The sequence below is a fragment of the Arabidopsis lyrata genome (assembly GCF_000004255.2).
Source record: "Arabidopsis lyrata subsp. lyrata unplaced genomic scaffold ARALYscaffold_1, whole genome shotgun sequence".
NCBI classification, from domain to species: domain Eukaryota; kingdom Viridiplantae; phylum Streptophyta; class Magnoliopsida; order Brassicales; family Brassicaceae; genus Arabidopsis; species Arabidopsis lyrata.
The window spans coordinates 29059884-29078357 of record NW_003302555.1 but is presented as its reverse complement, the minus strand read 5'-3'; the positions used below and the strand labels follow the sequence as shown (position 1 = coordinate 29078357).

The window sequence follows — 18474 nt, the reverse complement described above, 5'->3', positions numbered from 1 at the left end:
ATAATTCGTTTAATTGTAAATTAAACCCTAACCACTCATTTGTCAACCCAAACCGATATCTAATTTCGTTTTAATTATAAAATCTAAACCCTAACCACTCATTTGGCAACCCAAACCGACATCTAATTTCGTTTTAATTATAAAATCTAAACCCTAAACCCTAAACCCTAATCGATATCTAATTTAGTTTTAATTATAAAATCTAAACCCTAACCACTCATTTGGCAACCCAAACCGACATCTAATTTCGTTTTAATTGTAAAATCTAAACCCTAAACCTTAAACCCTAAATCTATTTTGCGATTTCTTTTTTTTTTAATTGTGTTTCTTTTCTTTTTAATTCTCTAGTTTTAATAATGACATGACAAAACAATTGGCTATAATCTGTTGGGTGAATTTAAAGGTTCACCCCAGGAGTAAACCTAAGTATGGTTCAACGAATGCATGCACTGCATTCCATTGGAGGGGCGTTACCAAGATATGCTTTGACCATTTATGTTCATCGGAATCCTCTAAAACCCACAACACGAAACCATCATCATAGTCTTGAGTATCAACTAAACCTAGTTTACCCTTGTAGTTTATCAGAGTAGAAGTTCGCTTCATTAAATAGAATTTCTCAGGTCTCCGGGTTATAAAATCGAATTTCTCAGACCTAACATTAAAGCAGACGATAATACTATCGTTGGCAGATGCTGTGTAATACAAAACACCATTGATGCATATCTCATCATTTCGAGGAGAATAAGAAATGCAACATGGGATCTTTCTCCACCAGAGTTTCTCAGTCCCTAATGTGAGAACTTGATGCTGAAGAGTTCCACGATGCGACCAAGTTAAACACAATACCTTGAATTTGTTTCCAATTGGATCATACCCAAAATAGTTTTTTGCCTCGATCCCGTCCGTTTTTACTTTGGGTGAGGTTACAGATTCTCCTGTGATGGGATTAGAAATCACAGACACTATATGATTCTCTTCCATTCGTTGATGACAAACCAGTCCACGTAAAGGAAGACAGACTTTAGAGACATCTGTGTTACGAGAACATGTGTGATGAAGCGTGGCTGCAAGAGAAGAGTTGTTAATTTGTTATCAGGTTTTTGAGGCTCAGGTGCCGAGTAGAAGTAGAGCTTTTCTCCAGCTACGAAGGTGAAAAGGAGTCTCGGTGGTGGATCCGGAGAGTTGATCGGGAACAACTGATTGTAATTTGGACGGCGAATTATCGACGACCAGAGGTTACATACACAACGAGACTGAGCCATATACTTGCCGGAAAATAACCTCGACAAGATTTTGATGACCAGATCAACAGGGATCCGATCAAAGTATTCTTCTACAGATCGCTTATTGGGTCCGGAGGATGATACGGTTAGGGTTAGGTTTTCCTCTGTGACTTGCTGCTTACGTTTTCTCATCGGTCTAGATTTTGAGGTTAGGTTTTCCATTGTGACCTCCTGCTTACGTTTTCTCATTGCCTTCTCTGCTTGGCGTCTGTTGGCGATTTCAGCATCTCCACATCCTATGGCTTTAATGAGTTGGGCTTTGTAACGCCGTAACCAATTTGGGCTTTGTAACGCCGTAACCAATTTGGGCTTTGTTAAGGCCCAATAACTACTTTCAAGATAAAGACGCAACTAGATGAGTGGGAGGGAATCGATCGATGCCGTGCCGACTAAAAAAATTAAAATAAGAATATTGGTCCGAATTAAAACTTGTTCGATTTTGTAGCTCTTCCTCTCGTAATCTCTCTTCTTCTTCTTCTTCTTCTTCTTCTTTCAGACAGAAGCTTGCCTTTGTCCGAATTTGAGGTTTCCATTTTTCTTTACCTTCTTCCTTCAATCAAATAATCGAAACCCTAACCTCTTGATCAGGTGATAATTTCTCTCTCTTTTATGCTTGTTGTTTCTTCCCTAATCCTTGCATAATTATTTGTTTCCTGTTGCTGTGCTTGTTCTAAGAATTTTTTATTTAGAGATTTATAGATGTGATTTTATTCTCTGATCTGAATAAAGCTCTTTTTTTGTTTGTTTAAATATATATTTTGGATTTTTTTTCCAGAAGAAAAGTAACTCCAAAAGTGTTATTTTATTCCGTAGAAATTGAAATCGATTTTAGATCCAGAGAGATTATATTGTTGTTTTTGATTTTAATTTTGGAATCCTATAAATATGTTTACTTAATTGAGAGTTTTGCAGAAAATGGTTTCTTTAGTATTTGTTTATGAATGAATCAGATGCTATGAAGCTCGTTTGATTTATCTTGATCAGATATTACTAGGATCACCAGTGTCACTTTTTACGTTATGTAACTTGAAATCATTTTTGGACTCATAATTCTTAATTTCTGTTTTTGTTCTCAGGCCTTGGTCGATTTGCTTTCCCTTGTAATAACTTAAGGTTCATGTCTGATCTTGAAGTTCAAGTCCCCACTGCCTTTGGTAAACTTTGATCTGAAATTATTAACCTCTGAGGTTGAAATTTGTTGAGAATATGATGAATATCATGTGTTGGTTTTTTTCTTCTTCTTGGTGATATAAAGATCCTTTTGCTGATGCAAATGCTGAGGACTCTGGGGCGGGAACAAAGGAATACGTGCACATTCGTGTTCAGCAGCGTAATGGTAGAAAAAGCTTGACAACTGTCCAGGGACTTAAGAAAGAGTATAGCTATAGCAAGATACTTAAAGACCTTAAGAAAGAATTCTGCTGCAATGGCACTGTCGTCCAGGACTCTGAATTAGGACAGGTGTGTTTTCCTTAAGACTTTATCAGATCTTCTATAGTATCAACAAGCTACCAAGACTTGATAGAGAAACATTTTGGATTGCTTTTAGTAGCTAAATGACTTACCTTTTGTTGTAGGTTATTCAGCTTCAAGGCGATCAGAGGAAGAACGTCTCTACGTTCCTTGTTCAGGTAATCATCATTTTTTCGTCTTATCGGTTAGTGGTTTTGAAGTTGGTTTTGTTGTGAAAAGATGGAAACATTGTACGTATCCTGATCTTACAAATGTTTTGAATCAGGCTGGGCTTGTGAAGAAGGATAACATCAAAATCCATGGTTTTTGAGCAATTCTAGAGATACTCGTTGTTCAACTTGTATTTACCGAATCAGCCAGTCCCAAAGGAAGTATAAAACTTTACTTTGTTGTTATTAATGCTTTTATTATATATTGTGTCAGAAAAAAAATCTAAAAGGTTGCTTATGAGTGAATATATAAATGTATCAACTTTTGGTTTGCATTTGTAGTGTGAGATTATCAATAAAATTTGCTTTGTGAATTGGATGATGATGATCTTTTATGACTAGCAATACAATGCGAGAACCGAGTGCTAAACCGGACACGAGAGGAGGTTTACGGTCTGATGCATAAACCAAACCGGTTTGTGAACCATTTTGCAGATTTGCTCGTGTGCTCTTATCGGCGGCAAGAAATAATTGTTGATGTACGGAAAATCGCAGACACGTGATTAGGACTCATATAATAGTAGTATGCTAAGTCATTTATATTCCATAGTAATAATTCTTTTTATACAGAAATATAACCAACAACAGAAATAATCACTTGAAAATGGTTAATTATCCTACATCCTTCATGTTGATTTTGAGCCTAAAGAATAACTTTTTTTCTTCTTTTTTTTTTTTTTTTTCAATGTTGATTACAATAAATCTAAATGAAGTAAATTAGTCAATCTCTCATCATCCGGCGATTCAGAGTAACAAGAATGAATTCTCTTATTATCAGCTGAAAATGGTTAATCATCCTACATCCTTAGTTGATTTTTATGGAGCCTCAAAAATAATGTTTTTTTCTGTTATTTATAAGGTTGATTACAATGAATCTAAATGAAGTGAATTAGTCAGCTTCGTAACTTTTGGCAACATTTACTATTTGGATGTAAAATTACATCTAAATAATTTTGTCAACTAAAAGAAGAAAAACAATTAAGCTTGGTAACATTTTGGACAGAAGTAATTAAGGTGTAAATTAAAATCAAATGTTTTTTTTTTTTGTTTCAAGAAAATTAATTTTAAAAAAATCAGAAATTCCGTAATTAAAAATAGGAAGCTGAAATAGAGAAAGAGGGTAAAAAGGTAAACGGAAATTGCTGCGTTGGTTTTGTGTTGCAGAGTCCGGAGAGACTGAAGGAAACAGAAAGAGAGAGAGAGAGAGAGAGAGAGAGAGAGAGATTACCTTACCATTACCCTTTGTCTTCCTTCTTCTTCTCCCTCCAATTTTTTTTTTCTTCTTCTGTTTCGATCTCTCTCTCTCTCTCTCTCGTTTAGCCACCCCACCAAGCTTTTTTTGTTGTTGTTTTTGTTCGTTCCTCAGGATCGCTGATTTTTTTACCAAAAAAGAAAACGCGTTTCTTCGTGTAGATCATGAACGACCCTCCCGATTTCAGGTAATTCTCGCTCGCGATAAAATTTTTTCCAATCTCTGTCTCCTTTTAACCTCAATGACGTGATCTTCTTCACAAGGGATTCTCAATGTCTTGTGTTACAAGTTTTGGGAATTATTTCGGATATATTTCATTTCTGGATTCCATATGGATTTTTTGATAACCTAAATTCAGATTTTATCTCCATTATACAGATCATAATTTTGTTTTGAAAACAATTGGCAGTATCATCAAGAACAATTAACGACGATTGAAGGTGAAGAAAAATGGCTCGTCGTAGAATAAGATCAAGGATTCGTAAAAGCCATTTCTATACATTTCGATGTCTTAGACCTAAAACTCTTGAAGATCAAGGACCTCATGTTATCAATGGACCTGGTTACACCAGAATCGTTCATTGTAACCAGCCTCATTTGCATTTGGCTTCTAAACTCATTAGGTACCGTTCAAACTATGTATCCACTACTAGGTACAACTTGCTCACTTTCTTACCTAAATGCTTGTACGAGCAATTCCACCGCGTCGCAAACTTCTATTTCCTCGTTGCTGCCATTCTCTCTGTCTTTCCTCTGTCTCCGTTTAACAAATGGAGCATGATTGCTCCTTTGGTATTCGTTGTCGGGCTTAGTATGGGGAAAGAAGCCTTGGAGGATTGGCGAAGGTTTATGCAAGACGTTGAGGTCAATTCAAGAAAAGCTAGTGTTCACAAAGGGAGTGGAGATTTTGGTCGCAGGGCGTGGAAAAGAATCCGTGTTGGAGATATCGTAAGGGTTGAGAAAGACGAGTTCTTCCCCGCTGATTTGCTCTTATTGTCATCGAGTTACGAGGATGGGATTTGTTATGTTGAGACGATGAATTTAGATGGTGAAACTAACTTGAAAGTTAAGAGATGTTTGGATGCTACTTTAGCATTGGAGAAGGATGAATCCTTTCAGAACTTCTCTGGAACGATAAAATGCGAAGATCCGAATCCGAATCTGTATACTTTTGTTGGTAATCTTGAGTGTGATGGCCAGGTTTATCCACTTGATCCTAACCAGATTCTTTTGAGAGACTCAAAGCTTAGGAACACGGCTTATGTTTATGGTGTTGTGGTTTTTACTGGCCATGACACAAAAGTAATGCAGAATTCAACAAAGTCTCCTTCAAAGAGAAGCAGGATTGAAAAGAGAATGGACTACATTATATACACTCTCTTTGCACTTCTCTTGACTGTTTCCTTCATCAGCTCTCTGGGATTTGCTGTGATGACAAAACTTTTAATGGCAGATTGGTGGTATTTGCGACCAGACAAGCCTGAGAGCTTGACAAATCCTTCAAATCCTTTGTACGCTTGGGTTGTTCATTTGATCACTGCTCTCTTGCTTTATGGTTACTTGATTCCCATCTCGTTGTATGTTTCCATCGAGGTAGTGAAAGTCTTGCAAGCACATTTTATAAATCAAGACTTGCAATTGTATGATAGTGAGAGTGGGACTCCGGCTCAAGCACGCACGTCGAATTTGAATGAAGAGCTGGGACAAGTTGATACTATCCTTTCTGATAAAACAGGAACTTTGACATGCAATCAGATGGACTTTCTGAAATGCTCAATTGCGGGTACTTCTTACGGTGTCCGTGCCAGTGAAGTAGAACTAGCTGCTGCTAAGCAGATGGCGATGGATCTTGAGGAGAAAGGTGAAGAAGTTACAAACCTTCCTATGAATAAAGTCAGGACACAACGCTACTCAAAACTGGCTAGCAAGACGTCATCAGATTTTGAATTGGAGACTGTAGTCACTGCTAGCGATGAAAAGGACCGGAAGCAGAACACTGGTGTTAAGGGGTTTAGTTTTGAAGATAACCGTTTAATGAATGAAAACTGGTTAAATGAGCCTAATTCAGATGACATTTTGATGTTTTTCCGTATACTGGCGGTTTGCCATACAGCTATTCCTGAGGTGGATGAAGATACTGGAATGTGTACTTATGAAGCTGAGTCTCCTGATGAAGTTGCTTTCCTTGTTGCTTCTAGGGAGTTTGGTTTTGAGTTTACTAAGAGAACTCAATCAAGTGTGTTTATAGCTGAACGATTTTCATCTTCAGGCCAACCAGTTGATAGGTAAGACTTTGAATCTTTCAATTTTTTCCATTGATCTTTGCATATAGATGTCTAATCATGTGGAGGTTATTTTACAGAGAGTACAAAATCTTAAATCTGTTAGACTTCACCAGCAAAAGAAAAAGAATGTCTGCCATTGTCAGAGATGAGGAAGGACAGATTCTTCTTCTCTGTAAAGGCGCTGACAGGTTTGATTGCATAACTTCAAGCCAGTCCCAGTTTCTTAATTCTCACTTCTTGTAACCACAATTTAATGTTTTTTGCCTGCAGCATAATATTTGACCGTTTATCAAAGAATGGAAAAGAGTATCTGGGAGCTACTTCCAAGCACTTGAATGAATACGGTGAAGCAGGTTTACGCACATTGGCACTCGGTTACAGAAAGCTGGATGAGACCGAGTATTCAGCATGGAACACTGAGTTTCACAAAGCCAAAACTTCAGTTGGAGCTGATAGAGATGAAATGCTCGAGAAGGTTTCAGATATGATGGAGAAGGAACTGATCCTTGTTGGAGCTACTGCTGTGGAGGACAAACTGCAAAAAGGGGTATGAATCATAGTTTAATTGTGATCAATATAAAGACGCGGCTTTTCGAAAATCATGTTCAACTTACTGTTTGTCGTTCACTTTAGGTGCCTCAATGCATAGATAATCTTGCCCAAGCTGGTCTCAAGATATGGGTTTTGACAGGAGATAAGATGGAGACAGCAATAAACATAGGGTTTGTTCTTCTTTGTTACTGATACCACAGACTCCTAAACTGTTTCTGACTAGATTCATTTCTCTAAAAACTAAGTGAACTAATTGAGATCTTTGGTTGGCAAAATGCAGATATGCCTGCAGTTTACTGCGACAGGGTATGAAGCAGATATGCATTTCACTTACAAATGTAGAGGAATCATCACAAAACTCTGAAGCTGTATGTATTATGTCGATGCTATAATTAAAAACCAACATTTACTGTTTTCAGTAGAATCTTGCATGTGATACCAAAACTTGTTATTGGTCTCAGGCTGCAAAGGAGAGCATTTTGATGCAGATCACAAATGCTTCACAGATGATTAAAATTGAAAAGGATCCACATGCAGCATTTGCTTTGATCATTGATGGAAAGACACTTACATATGCTTTGAAGGATGATGTCAAGTATCAGTTCCTTGCCCTTGCAGTGGACTGTGCATCAGTGATCTGCTGTCGTGTCTCTCCCAAACAGAAAGCACTTGTAGGAATAGCTCCACAATTCTTAAAACATCTTTATTGGTTTCAGAACAGTACCATATTTTTGTGTATTTTGGTTTTTGTAGGTAACAAGGCTAGCCAAAGAAGGAACAGGAAAAACAACTTTGGCAATTGGTGATGGTGCAAATGACGTTGGAATGATTCAAGAAGCTGATATTGGTGTTGGCATCAGTGGCGTTGAAGGCATGCAGGTGCTTCAAAAAAAAATCTTCAGCACATTGAGACATGGTTAAGTTTTGCTGGTTTTTCTGAGAAAATTTGGTTCTGTTTCTTTGCAGGCTGTAATGGCAAGTGACTTCTCCATAGCTCAATTTCGGTTTCTCGAGAGACTACTTGTTGTCCACGGACATTGGTGCTACAAACGAATAGCCCAGATGGTAATATATGCATTGATATAACTCGCCAGACAACGTATATATATTATATATACCTGATCTTGATTCGCAATTGTTGGTTTCACAGATTTGTTATTTCTTCTACAAGAACATAACCTTTGGTCTAACTCTCTTCTACTTCGAAGCCTTTACCGGGTTTTCTGGTCAATCAATATACAATGACTCCTACTTATTACTCTTCAACGTTGTTCTCACTTCTCTCCCGGTCATTTCCCTCGGAGTTTTTGAACAAGATGTTCCTTCTGATGTCTGCTTACAGGTTATATATAAAGTCCTCTCCATTAGATCTTTCACATTAACAAAAAAACTTCTTCTTGAATCTTGATTCATTTCTTGGCCTGTTTTCTTTTTCTAGTTCCCTGCATTGTATCAACAGGGCCCCAAGAACCTCTTCTTCGACTGGTACAGAATCCTTGGATGGATGGGGAATGGAGTTTACGCATCCATAGTCATCTTTGCACTGAACCTTGGAATCTTCCATGTCCAATCATTCCGCTCAGATGGCCAAACCGCAGACATGAATGCTATGGGAACCGCCATGTTCACATGCATCATCTGGGCAGTAAATGTTCAAATCGCTCTAACCATGAGTCACTTCACTTGGATCCAACACGTAATGATTTGGGGAAGCATAGGAGCTTGGTACGTCTTCCTCGCTCTTTACGGTATGTTACCAGCAAAGCTCTCCGGCAACATCTTTCACATGCTCGTCGAGATTCTAGCCCCTGCTCCTATTTTCTGGCTTACTTCACTACTGGTCATAGCCGCCACAACGCTTCCTTACTTGTTCCACATTTCATACCAAAGATCAGTGAACCCTCTTGACCATCACATTATACAAGAGATAAAACATTTCAGGATCGATGTAGAGGATGAGAGAATGTGGAAACGAGAGAAGTCAAAGGCGAGAGAGAAGACAAAGATTGGGTTCACGGCTCGGGTCGATGCTAAGATCAGGCAGCTAAGAGGGAGGCTTCAAAGGAAGCATTCGGTGTTAAGTGTTATGAGTGGAACATCGTCTAATGATACACCTTCTTCAAGCTCACAACAGACTTGATGATTGAGACCAAGTAAGTTTTGTTTAACCACTTAATATTTTTCCCGAGAAAAAAATCATCAGATGGAGAAAGTTGGATTCAAGTTAGATGAAAGAAAGAGACTCTTGTTTTATTTTCCTTACTAATCAAATGGTTTATACAACTATTAGACAAAGGTAGAAGAAAGAGGGGAATGTTGTATCGTGTTTGTGTGTGTAAACTAGTAGTACTAATGAAAAGAAGAAAAAAAAGAGATTTCTAAGTGACAAGTTTGACATATAGTTATGTTTTTTTCTTACAAATGGATTCACCAAAAGAAGATTAGCTTTGGTAAAGCTTTTTAAGTACTTTTATTACCGAAATTGAAAAATAAATGTTTGCAAAGTAATGAACCAAAACTCTTTACAACTTCTTACTGTATGGAATTATAGCAAAACCTGACTTCCCAGTGAAAGATTTCTAAGTGACAAAACCGTAAAACATGTATAGTGTTGCTATGACTAGACTTGTGATTACGAAAGATTTGTGGATCATACAAGAGAAGAAATAAATATTGCATGTGACTAAAAAGAAAAATGGTCAGAAGCGACATATATATGTTCGATAGAGTTGATGAAGAATACTAGAGAATGAAAAAGATGTATCGATGATTCAGAGAGCGAGAGAGACAGAGAAACGGGTCAAAAATCAAATAAGAAACTTGCGAAACAAGCAACCTTTCTTCTTTTCTTCTTCTTCTTCACAGCAAATCGGCCACGTTTGAGGGAAGCTCCTCAACAACAACATTGTAGAATTTCTGAATATCAAACAGCATTCTCTCATCATCACGAGTAATGAAGTTAATGGCCACACCCTTTCTCCCGAACCTTCCACTTCTTCCGATACGGTGAAGGTAATTCTCTGGCTGAGTTGGGAGGTCAAAGTTTATGACCAGAGAGACTTGCTGCACATCGATACCACGAGCCAAGAGATCAGTCGTGATTAGAACACGAGAAGAACCAGACCTGAATTCTCTCATGATGATGTCTCTTGTGTTTTGGTCCATGTCTCCGTGAGTTGCTGAGACTGTGTGGTCACGGCTTCTCATTTTGTCTGTGAGCCAGTCGACCTTGCGACGAGTGTTGACGAAGATGACACTCTGAGTGATGGCTAGAGTCTCATAGAGATCGCAGAGAGTCTCAAGCTTCCACTCTTCTTTCTCCACGTTCACGTAGAATTGCTTGATACCTTCAAGTGTGAGCTCATCACGTTTCACCAAGATTCTCACTGGTTTGCTCATGAATTTCCTTGTGATCTCCAGAGCTTCCGGTGGCATCGTTGCTGAGAACACTCCAACCTGAATCTTTGGTGGGAGAAGCTGGAATATGTCATAGATCTGCAAATCCATTAGAAAACAACATGATAACCAAGTCAATATCATAGCTCCATAACCATACTAGGGAAAGATTCAAACTTGGTAAAGTAAAGGCAAACCTGATCCTTGAAACCACGGGAGAGCATTTCATCAGCTTCATCAAGGACAAACATCTTGATGCAGTCAGGGCGAAGAGATTGTCTTCGAAGCATGTCAAACACACGACCGGGAGTTCCAACGACAACATGAACACCAGCCTGGAGAATGCGCTGATCCTCACGGACGCTGGTTCCACCAACACAGGCATGAACTTTGACGCCTTGGTAATCACCAAGGGCACGCATGACCTTCTCAATCTGCTGAGCAAGCTCTCTGGTGGGAGCCAAAACGAGAGCCTGGCACTGGACAAGGGTATAGTCAAGCTGCTGCAAGACACCAGAGCAGAAAGTGGCGGTTTTTCCAGTACCAGACTGTGCCTGCTGGATCACATCAAGACCCTTGCAAAAGGGTACAATCCCTCTTTGCTGAATAGCTGAAGGCTTTTCGAAACCTAGAAAAAAAATCAACAAATCAATCACGGGAAAGAGCACATAGGATAAAGTTTAAAGGAATCCCAACAGAAAACACAAAAGGTTGTTAATATAAATCTTCTTCACTTACCATAAGCATAGATACCCCTGAGAAGGTTCTCTTGCAAACCCATGGCATCAAAGCTCTCATGGACCTCATCATATGAGGTGAAGAACTCATCCTGTCCCTCGAGTCTGCACCCAAACAAACAATAAGATTAGCAAATACAAAAAAAATCTCATCAAAACGTAGTAATGAAACTAAAGATCTTAAGACTTACACTTCATTCAGCTTCTGGTCAAACTGACGCGTATCAAATTGTGTACCTTCTGCTGCAGATCCTGCCATACTAGAACAAAACACAACAGAAATAATAAAATTAGACCCCAAATAGCTAAAGATAATGACCAACAAGCCACTCTTCATATCTATCCAGTGAGAGAGAGATGTGCAAAAGTAAGAATGTAACAGAATAGCCAAACTTGAAGTTCCATATAGAGAGGAACACAAGCATTAATATCTGAATTGTTAGATGTCAGGAGAGACATAGGAATATGGTTCATCCAATAATCATAACAGATACCATTCAAATATCTATCTCTCCATATGATAAACACAAGAGTGTCCAAAATCAAAGAGAGAACCTTTGGATGATTTTAACATAAAGAGTCGACAATCAAAACCTAACCCATCTCGATTATCAATAAAGGAATTGAAGGGTTTCAGCGACTAATTGAATTCCGATGATGATATTACAGATTTAAAAGCATCAAATTTTGAACAAAATCCATCGCAAAGACACTAAATCAGACTCGAGATCCAATCATCGTTCATAAAGAAAAAGGAACAAATCGCAGAGAAAAGTGAGAGAAAGATAATTCCGAACCTGTGAGGTCAAGTAGTTGAATGAAAGATGAAAGCTTTGAGAGCAAAAGTGAAGGACTTTGTTAGATAGCTTGAAATCTCCCGAACTCGGATCTGGTAGAGAGATAAAGAGACGATGGAAGCAAATAATAAAAATTGAGGTAGAGAGAGACCTAACCCGATACGTGTTAGCCACTTTTTATAGTCTCCCTTTTTTTTTTTTTTAATTAGGGTTTTCTTACTTTTCCTATTTTCTATATTTCCAATTTTGCCCCTGCTCTCCTCTTTTCGATTTGAGATTTTCTCAACTCTTCACACTTTTCCTAAATTTCGTAGGAAAATATTGTTACCAATCAACTTTTTATTTTTTATTTTTTTACCAATCAACTTTCTTTACACCAATGTCAAAAGAGACTATGAATGGCAATTGCATACTTAACACACAAGAGAAAATATCAAATCACAATCACAAGTATTTTATTTCCATACGCCAATAGTACCAAACTTTTAGAAAAAAAGACCAAATTTTCTTTTGGAAAGCTTATTCTTTCCAGCACCTTTTGATGCTTTCTGACGTAGCAAAGCATTCTCAAGACTCAATAGACACGTCATTCTTTTTTAGAAAAAAAAATTAAAAAAATGCTAACCAAATGTTTTATGAACAAAACGGTGAACATTAGTTCCCCATAACCCTTTATATAAGAACTACAAAAACAGAGCTGAATTTGGTTAGTTAAGTCAAATGAAATCAGTTCTCTAAATTGAACCAATCAAGATATATACTTTGGTTTACCATCGTCTCTACTAGTAGACCTCTTTACCGTAGAAAAAGCCCTTCCCCAAGAGCACCTGCAAGAAACAAATCAAAAGTCACTGATGATCATGGCGATGATGAAGATCACGAATTGATCGGTTTCTTGAGATTACATTGTTGGTGGATTTCTAAGCATAACTGAAGCATCGTGTGGCTTTCTTCAACCAACTTTTGCATCCGTTCTTCTTCTTCGACTGCCTCTGCTGCTATCAACCTTTTGTTATCTGACTCTGCTAGTTTCCATTGCTACAACTTCTGGTGCTACTTCCATCACTTTGTTTTCTGAGATCTTGTAGCCATCTAATAATACCTGCATTTTGCAATAATAATAACCCGAACTTGACATTTACTAATAAACATGTCTAATTGATCTTGTTATAATAGAGAATGGTGCATCAATATATAACCACACTGTTGAGTGGAAAAAATAAAATAAAAAAAACTTTTCCAGTTTGCCTTGAGAAACGAGAATTGTCAGGCACTCACTCAAAAACATCCTAAAGTCTTGTCGCTCCTCGTACCAGTCCTGAAATTGATCAACCAGGATCATATCTTTTGATGCTTTATACTGTAAATTGGATGTAATTAACAAGAGTAAGATTACGTCATTTTCTTTTGCCAACTCATTGATTCGTTCTGCTACTCTATTTAATTTGCTGCTGCGTCTATCTCCTGTGTTTCTTTTGATGTTGTTAATATCACAGAAGTACTTGGTAGCTCTGGTGGCTTCTTGGAATCTTTTGGACACAAGGTGAGTGTTGGCTTCATTGCTTTCGTAACTGAGATTTTGTAACGATTTCGTACCTGCATTTGTAAAGTAATTTTTGAGTTTATCAAATAATATAACTCAAGTTTATTATTGCTACATCTTGTCATATAGATGTTGGGGGTATGGAGAAAAGTAGATAGGCTTGTGGCAAACCACACATCAAGAAAACAAAACTAGTTACCTTTTTGAGTTTGTCTTGAGAAACAAGGATTCTCAGGCTATAACTCAACAGTCTCTTAAAGTTTTGTGGAACCTCATGTTGTTCCTGCAATTGATCAACCACAAAGATTAACTTCCAACTGGATTCGATGTTATGGTTGAACGTAAATATGAGGGATATCCAAATGATTTTTTGCAAAGCTTGAACCAGGATACAATAGAGAAACCTAGAGAATATAACGTAATGCAGCAGCATTGGTGAAGGCAAAGGATTCATGCTTGGAGTAAAATGTTATAAGGAGGAAAATGGAAACCACACTTTAAGAATTTTTCCAGAGTCTGCATTTCTTGACCATTTTTGTAAAGTTGCGGTAACTGAGCGCAACAAATAGGTTCCAACAGGCGGTTGGTAATGCTAATCAAATGGTATCGGAATATTTGCAGTTATCATGGCTGTGGTAGACTACTCACAACTAACTGTCAGATAATAAAAATCCGTATGCTCTATATTCCATTGTGATCAGTTATAGACTCACTTCAGAGTTCAGACAAAGATACAATCTATCGACTTGGTTCAGTTGAAAACTTAGCTTTTGTATCCAGAAAAAAAAAAAAAAAAAAAAAAAAAAAAAAAAAAAAAAAAAAAAAGAGTATAATGAGACCCAAGGAAATAACTCCGACAAGAAATTGAGAGAAACTAACTAATGAATGTCAAATATAAACCATGAAAACAAAGAATTTAATGTATATATCCTCTTCACCTCGACAAAGCTGAGAATCTCCTTGAGATTAGAACCATTTTCATCATTAATTGTTGATATAGCCTCAAAAACCATTGCATCATACCTTGCAATAAGGTAAATGAGAAGATGTCAGCAGAAGCTGTTAAAACCTAGAGAAAAATACAGGAATCAAAGAACATTCCAGTTTAAAATATCTCCATATATAACAAACCTAGTATCATTGCTCATATCTGATGAACTACTTAGAAAAGGCTTATTGCTAACAACAGCGCACGAGAAGTCTTTGAAGGTGAAGTGAAAATGGAGGTAGATTCGAGTGTATGTGTCCTTGATTTCTTCATATTACGCCATTTATCCTTGCAATTACGCAAGAATAGTAAACAAGACAACATCAATCCAACATTAGATACCCAAATTTCGAAGCTAACAGATTCTCTTAATTACCTTTGTTCATGTATATATATATACTATAGTTGCATATATTAATGCTTCAGAAGATTTGTTGTACCTTTGGTATTGTTGATTCCCACACAACAGTGTATATATATATATATATATATGCTCATATGTTCTACAAAAACTGACTCTAGTCAATAATATTTGATTCTCTTACATTCTACTTACTTCTTGATACCACATATGGTCCATAAAAACTGACTTTGGTCATTGATATTTGATTCTGTTACATTCTACTTGTTGATACATAACATTATAGTTTTTTTTTTTTGTTTATCTACTTATTTGGGTCGTCTAGAGAGTGGAAAAGAGACCCTTTGAGGAGTTTGGCTTGGAAGGTCTGATGCTTGTTGTTGTTGCTGTTGTTGTTCTTGAGAGGACTGTCCAGGATCTGTCATTTCTTCATCGTCTTCGGTTTCTTCAGGTTCTGTGGAAACTGACTTCTTTGGTATCACGAGCTGGTAATTTGGGCTCAGCAATGTGTCCTGTTCAGGTGGGAGTGGAACACCAGGTCCTGCTATCGATTTTGGCAGAGGGATCTTGTTCCTGCTTGCAGCAAGCTCTAATAGAACCTAAACCAAACATCAAAAACATAAACTTCAAGATTCAGGAACCAAACGGCATGAATTTGAAAAACGAAAACATTTAAAGTTCTCAGCAATGCAACTTATGTGGCGAGAGGGTCACAGTTCACAAGTCATAACTAAGAGTGATAAATCCCTAATGATTCACATAGCAACTAACAAATCATATCGTGAAACAAGGAATCGTCAACAATGCATACCTCTCTTGAAGGTGGCTGTGAGAAGCTGAAATTAACTTTGGATTGAATAGCGAGCTTGACATCATCGCAGTCAATGTTGGATTTGCTAGCATGCTCTGAGTAAACCTGAGCATCTGTCAAGACTTCGACCACATACCGGTACCATAACTCCAGAAACTGGTGAATCACACGAGGCTCGTAGTCTTCTACACCCATCGACTTAAGCAAAGATTTCACAGTCTTAGCATGTCTAGGTACATCTTCTTCACCTTCTCCAGCCATTTTTATCCCTAAACAAACTCAAAAAAAGTAAAGCTACAGAGTCATAAGAACCTTTCTTAACACAGATTTGATGTTCCAAAATACACAAGTCATAAGAACTTGTAACAGTAACAAATTAACATAAATCGAATTAGAGCTTCACGAATCAGAGATAAGAAAGACAAAGGAGATTCTAACCTAGCTTCATCAACAAGTTCCAAAACACAAGATTACAAGCCATTAAGAGGCGATAAATACCTAACGCGAGAGAGATAGTTTGGAGGAGAGGTAATGGCAGAAACACGACGGAGAGATTGATGAACGGCGGCGAGGAATCGGGAAAGACTAATCTCTCTCTCTCACTCTAGATCTGATATTTATGGGTTTGGTTCGTAAATCCGCTATAACGTTGAGGGTATAAATCTAGGAAGCATGGAATCGCCAGAAGTGATGCGTTTCTCGCTCCGGAAGTGGAAGCGGAATCGCAGGGAATCGCTCGTAATCGTCTTGGAATCGCGATTCCCAATGAGGCGTTTGGAAGCGTGTTGGAACCGTACGATTCGGGATTGGAAGCGCTGGTGATGTAGATCGGAATCGTGACTGGAGATGATGAAATCTAATGTGTTGGACTTCTATCTTCTAATTTGTTTTGTGGCCCAAGTCGTACTAACCCACTTTATTATAATAAATGTAAAAGTTAAAACCTAAGAGCAAGCCCAATGGTATAATCAATCCTTAAAAAGACTTTTAAGCATTTTTTATTATAAACTAGATGAATATCCACGCTACGCGTGGATTTGTTTTGAAAATTGTGAAGAAAAAATTATTGATTGTTCTTGCTAATTTATGTTTTTTTTTTATTTGTTATTATGTAGTTAATAAAACTACTATCTTATGTAGTTACAATTTTTAAGATTAGATCTATTTTCTGATTTGAAATATAACCCAAAAAAAGACTTACTTGTCAGTTGAGACCTCTTGCTTGTTCCCGTAATATCCTTCATCGTCCTCATGGCTCTGCTAGTTGGTCAGAAGGTACTTTATCAGCTTTATCAATATCTATTATAGGTACATAGTTTTTTTATCCTTTTTGAATGGGATTCATTGAACTCTCTCATTTATATTTTCAAGGGATACAAAATTTATAGCTGCAGAATACAGACCTAAAGCAGGAACAAAGAAGAACGAAAATGCTGAGAAGGCTTGTTTTGAAGTCATATGGAAGCCTTAAGCCGGATAGATTGGTAATCGTAAATGTGTTTCGTTGTTCAGAAGAAGGCTTGTTTTGTTGCTTGAGTATGTCGTACAGGTGATTCTTGTTTTTAGATCTGAATTACTTTTGCTTTGAATATTGATAGGAAAAGTTGAAAGGGAGTATAAAACGATACTCAAAAGGACGTTACAGAGTATTTGTGTTTTGACAGTTGTTCCAAATAGCACCACCTCAGTGATAATTCAGGTGAGTAGCTATTCAATGTTGTGTATATCGATATTGTCAACTTGAGTTGTATCTGATGTTTTCATTTTGTAATTCCCGTGTAGGTTGTACATGATGGTGGTTCTGTATCGTTTTTATGTTCCTTGCACCTTGGTAAATATTTATTGATGCTGTCTGAAACACATATAATCCGGTATAAACAATGTCTGTTTGAGTATTTATAGAGTTTATAGTAGTGAAAGTTTGTAATCCCGTAAGCTGAGAGTGTGAATATGTTTTTGTGTAACTTCTATCGTGGCCTCCATTCTGGCAGTTAGAAGGTAGAAAACGTTTGTTCTAAAGAAATATGATGTACAGAAAGGGAGACTATGAAGAATGGAATTTACGAAGTCGAGAAATTTGCCTTGAGATTCTTCTTCTTTCATATTGAACGATCGAGCAGAGAGTGAGAGAGATTTATTTTGTTAAAATCTTGTGGGGAATTAGAATATTTGTTGGGTTTAAAAGCATTAAGCCATCACTGAAATGGGCTCGACCCATTAATATTCCACTCTAATAGATTCTAAAACACATATGGCCCATCCGTCATGGGCTATTTGTTTACTCTATTTGACACTTATAATTAGAAGCTGATGTGTATTAATGAAATGTTTTTATTGGACGAATAAAAAGCTGATGTGTCATCTTCAGAAGAGCCAAAAATGCTGACATGGCGGAAGGATGGAGAGAGATAGCCTCCTTTCTTTTTTTTTTGTCATCCGAAATTAATTAAAGCTCAAAAGAGCCATTCCTGAGGAATGTTATTTACATAAGTGATATGAAGCGGTTCTGTACGAACTTTTCGTGCCAGATTATCCGCCTTAACATTAGCCCTACGAGAAATTAAAGATAAAGAAAAAGATGAAAACTCCTCCTTGTTGCTCTGAAATTCCTCCAAATACACTAAAAACGCCGGCCATTCGGTTGGAGAAGACACCATCTTCACCAGGTCTGAACAGTCTGTAAGGAACGCTACCTCTTGATTATCTGCACCAATCATACACTTCATCGCCCAGAGAAGGGCCTCGAATTCGGCATGTAGTGGAGATAGACTTCTACGGAGGTTC

General features: G+C 37.5%; 5 protein-coding genes and 2 pseudogenes across 9 annotated transcripts; 3 read left to right on the top strand and 4 right to left on the bottom strand.

The window, feature by feature from the left end:
- Positions 1-405: 405 nt before the first annotated feature.
- On the bottom strand, positions 406-1562 carry LOC110224474 (putative F-box protein At1g55070). Its single transcript, XM_021010564.1, is given in 2 exon segments — positions 406-1092; positions 1095-1562. Coding segments are annotated over 2 exon segments (1068 nt in total). The 5' UTR covers positions 1476-1562.
- Positions 1563-1652: 90 nt separating this feature from the next.
- On the top strand, positions 1653-3282 carry LOC9330547 (protein translation factor SUI1 homolog 2). Its single transcript, XM_021014904.1, has 5 exons — positions 1653-1874; positions 2363-2440; positions 2542-2747; positions 2864-2917; positions 3025-3282. Exons 2-5 carry the CDS (start codon positions 2404-2406, stop codon positions 3067-3069), a joined length of 342 nt encoding a protein of 113 aa, XP_020870563.1. The 5' UTR covers positions 1653-1874; positions 2363-2403; the 3' UTR covers positions 3070-3282.
- Positions 3283-3916: 634 nt separating this feature from the next.
- LOC9327868 (phospholipid-transporting ATPase 6) lies at positions 3917-9446 on the top strand. The gene is made up of 11 exons (XM_002894439.2): positions 3917-4407; positions 4630-6505; positions 6583-6693; positions 6776-7052; positions 7139-7227; positions 7338-7425; positions 7519-7728; positions 7811-7936; positions 8024-8122; positions 8208-8399; positions 8496-9446. Exons 2-11 carry the CDS (start codon positions 4671-4673, stop codon positions 9195-9197), a joined length of 3729 nt encoding a protein of 1242 aa, XP_002894485.1. The 5' UTR covers positions 3917-4407; positions 4630-4670; the 3' UTR covers positions 9198-9446.
- A 270-nt stretch (positions 9447-9716) lies between these two features.
- Positions 9717-12131, bottom strand: LOC9327867 (eukaryotic initiation factor 4A-2). The gene is made up of 5 exons (XM_002891759.2): positions 11988-12131; positions 11382-11450; positions 11192-11295; positions 10651-11081; positions 9717-10552 (listed from the first exon to the last, which is right to left on the bottom strand). The coding sequence occupies exons 2-5, from the start codon at positions 11447-11449 to the stop codon at positions 9917-9919; spliced, it is 1239 nt and encodes a 412-aa protein (XP_002891805.1). The 5' UTR covers position 11450; positions 11988-12131; the 3' UTR covers positions 9717-9916.
- An 82-nt stretch (positions 12132-12213) lies between these two features.
- LOC9327866 lies at positions 12214-14842 on the bottom strand (annotated as a pseudogene). The gene is made up of 7 exons (XR_002329018.1): positions 14662-14842; positions 14469-14553; positions 13730-13813; positions 13482-13583; positions 13223-13305; positions 12893-13087; positions 12214-12814 (listed from the first exon to the last, which is right to left on the bottom strand). The product of XR_002329018.1 is annotated as a telomere repeat-binding factor 4 (transcript).
- A 177-nt stretch (positions 14843-15019) lies between these two features.
- Positions 15020-16559, bottom strand: LOC9330546 (transcription initiation factor TFIID subunit 9). Of its 4 annotated transcripts, none has more exons than XM_021010669.1 (3): positions 16189-16559; positions 15691-15984; positions 15020-15478 (listed from the first exon to the last, which is right to left on the bottom strand). In XM_021010669.1, the coding sequence occupies exons 2-3, from the start codon at positions 15949-15951 to the stop codon at positions 15188-15190; spliced, it is 552 nt and encodes a 183-aa protein (XP_020866328.1). In that variant the 5' UTR covers positions 15952-15984; positions 16189-16559; the 3' UTR covers positions 15020-15187. The 4 variants fall into 4 exon arrangements, with proteins under 4 accessions (XP_020866328.1, XP_020866329.1, XP_020866330.1 ...); XM_021010670.1 differs by having other exon boundaries at positions 15691-15968; XM_021010671.1 differs by having other exon boundaries at positions 15691-15964.
- LOC9327865 lies at positions 16363-17938 on the top strand (annotated as a pseudogene).
- Positions 17939-18474: the final 536 nt, after the last annotated feature.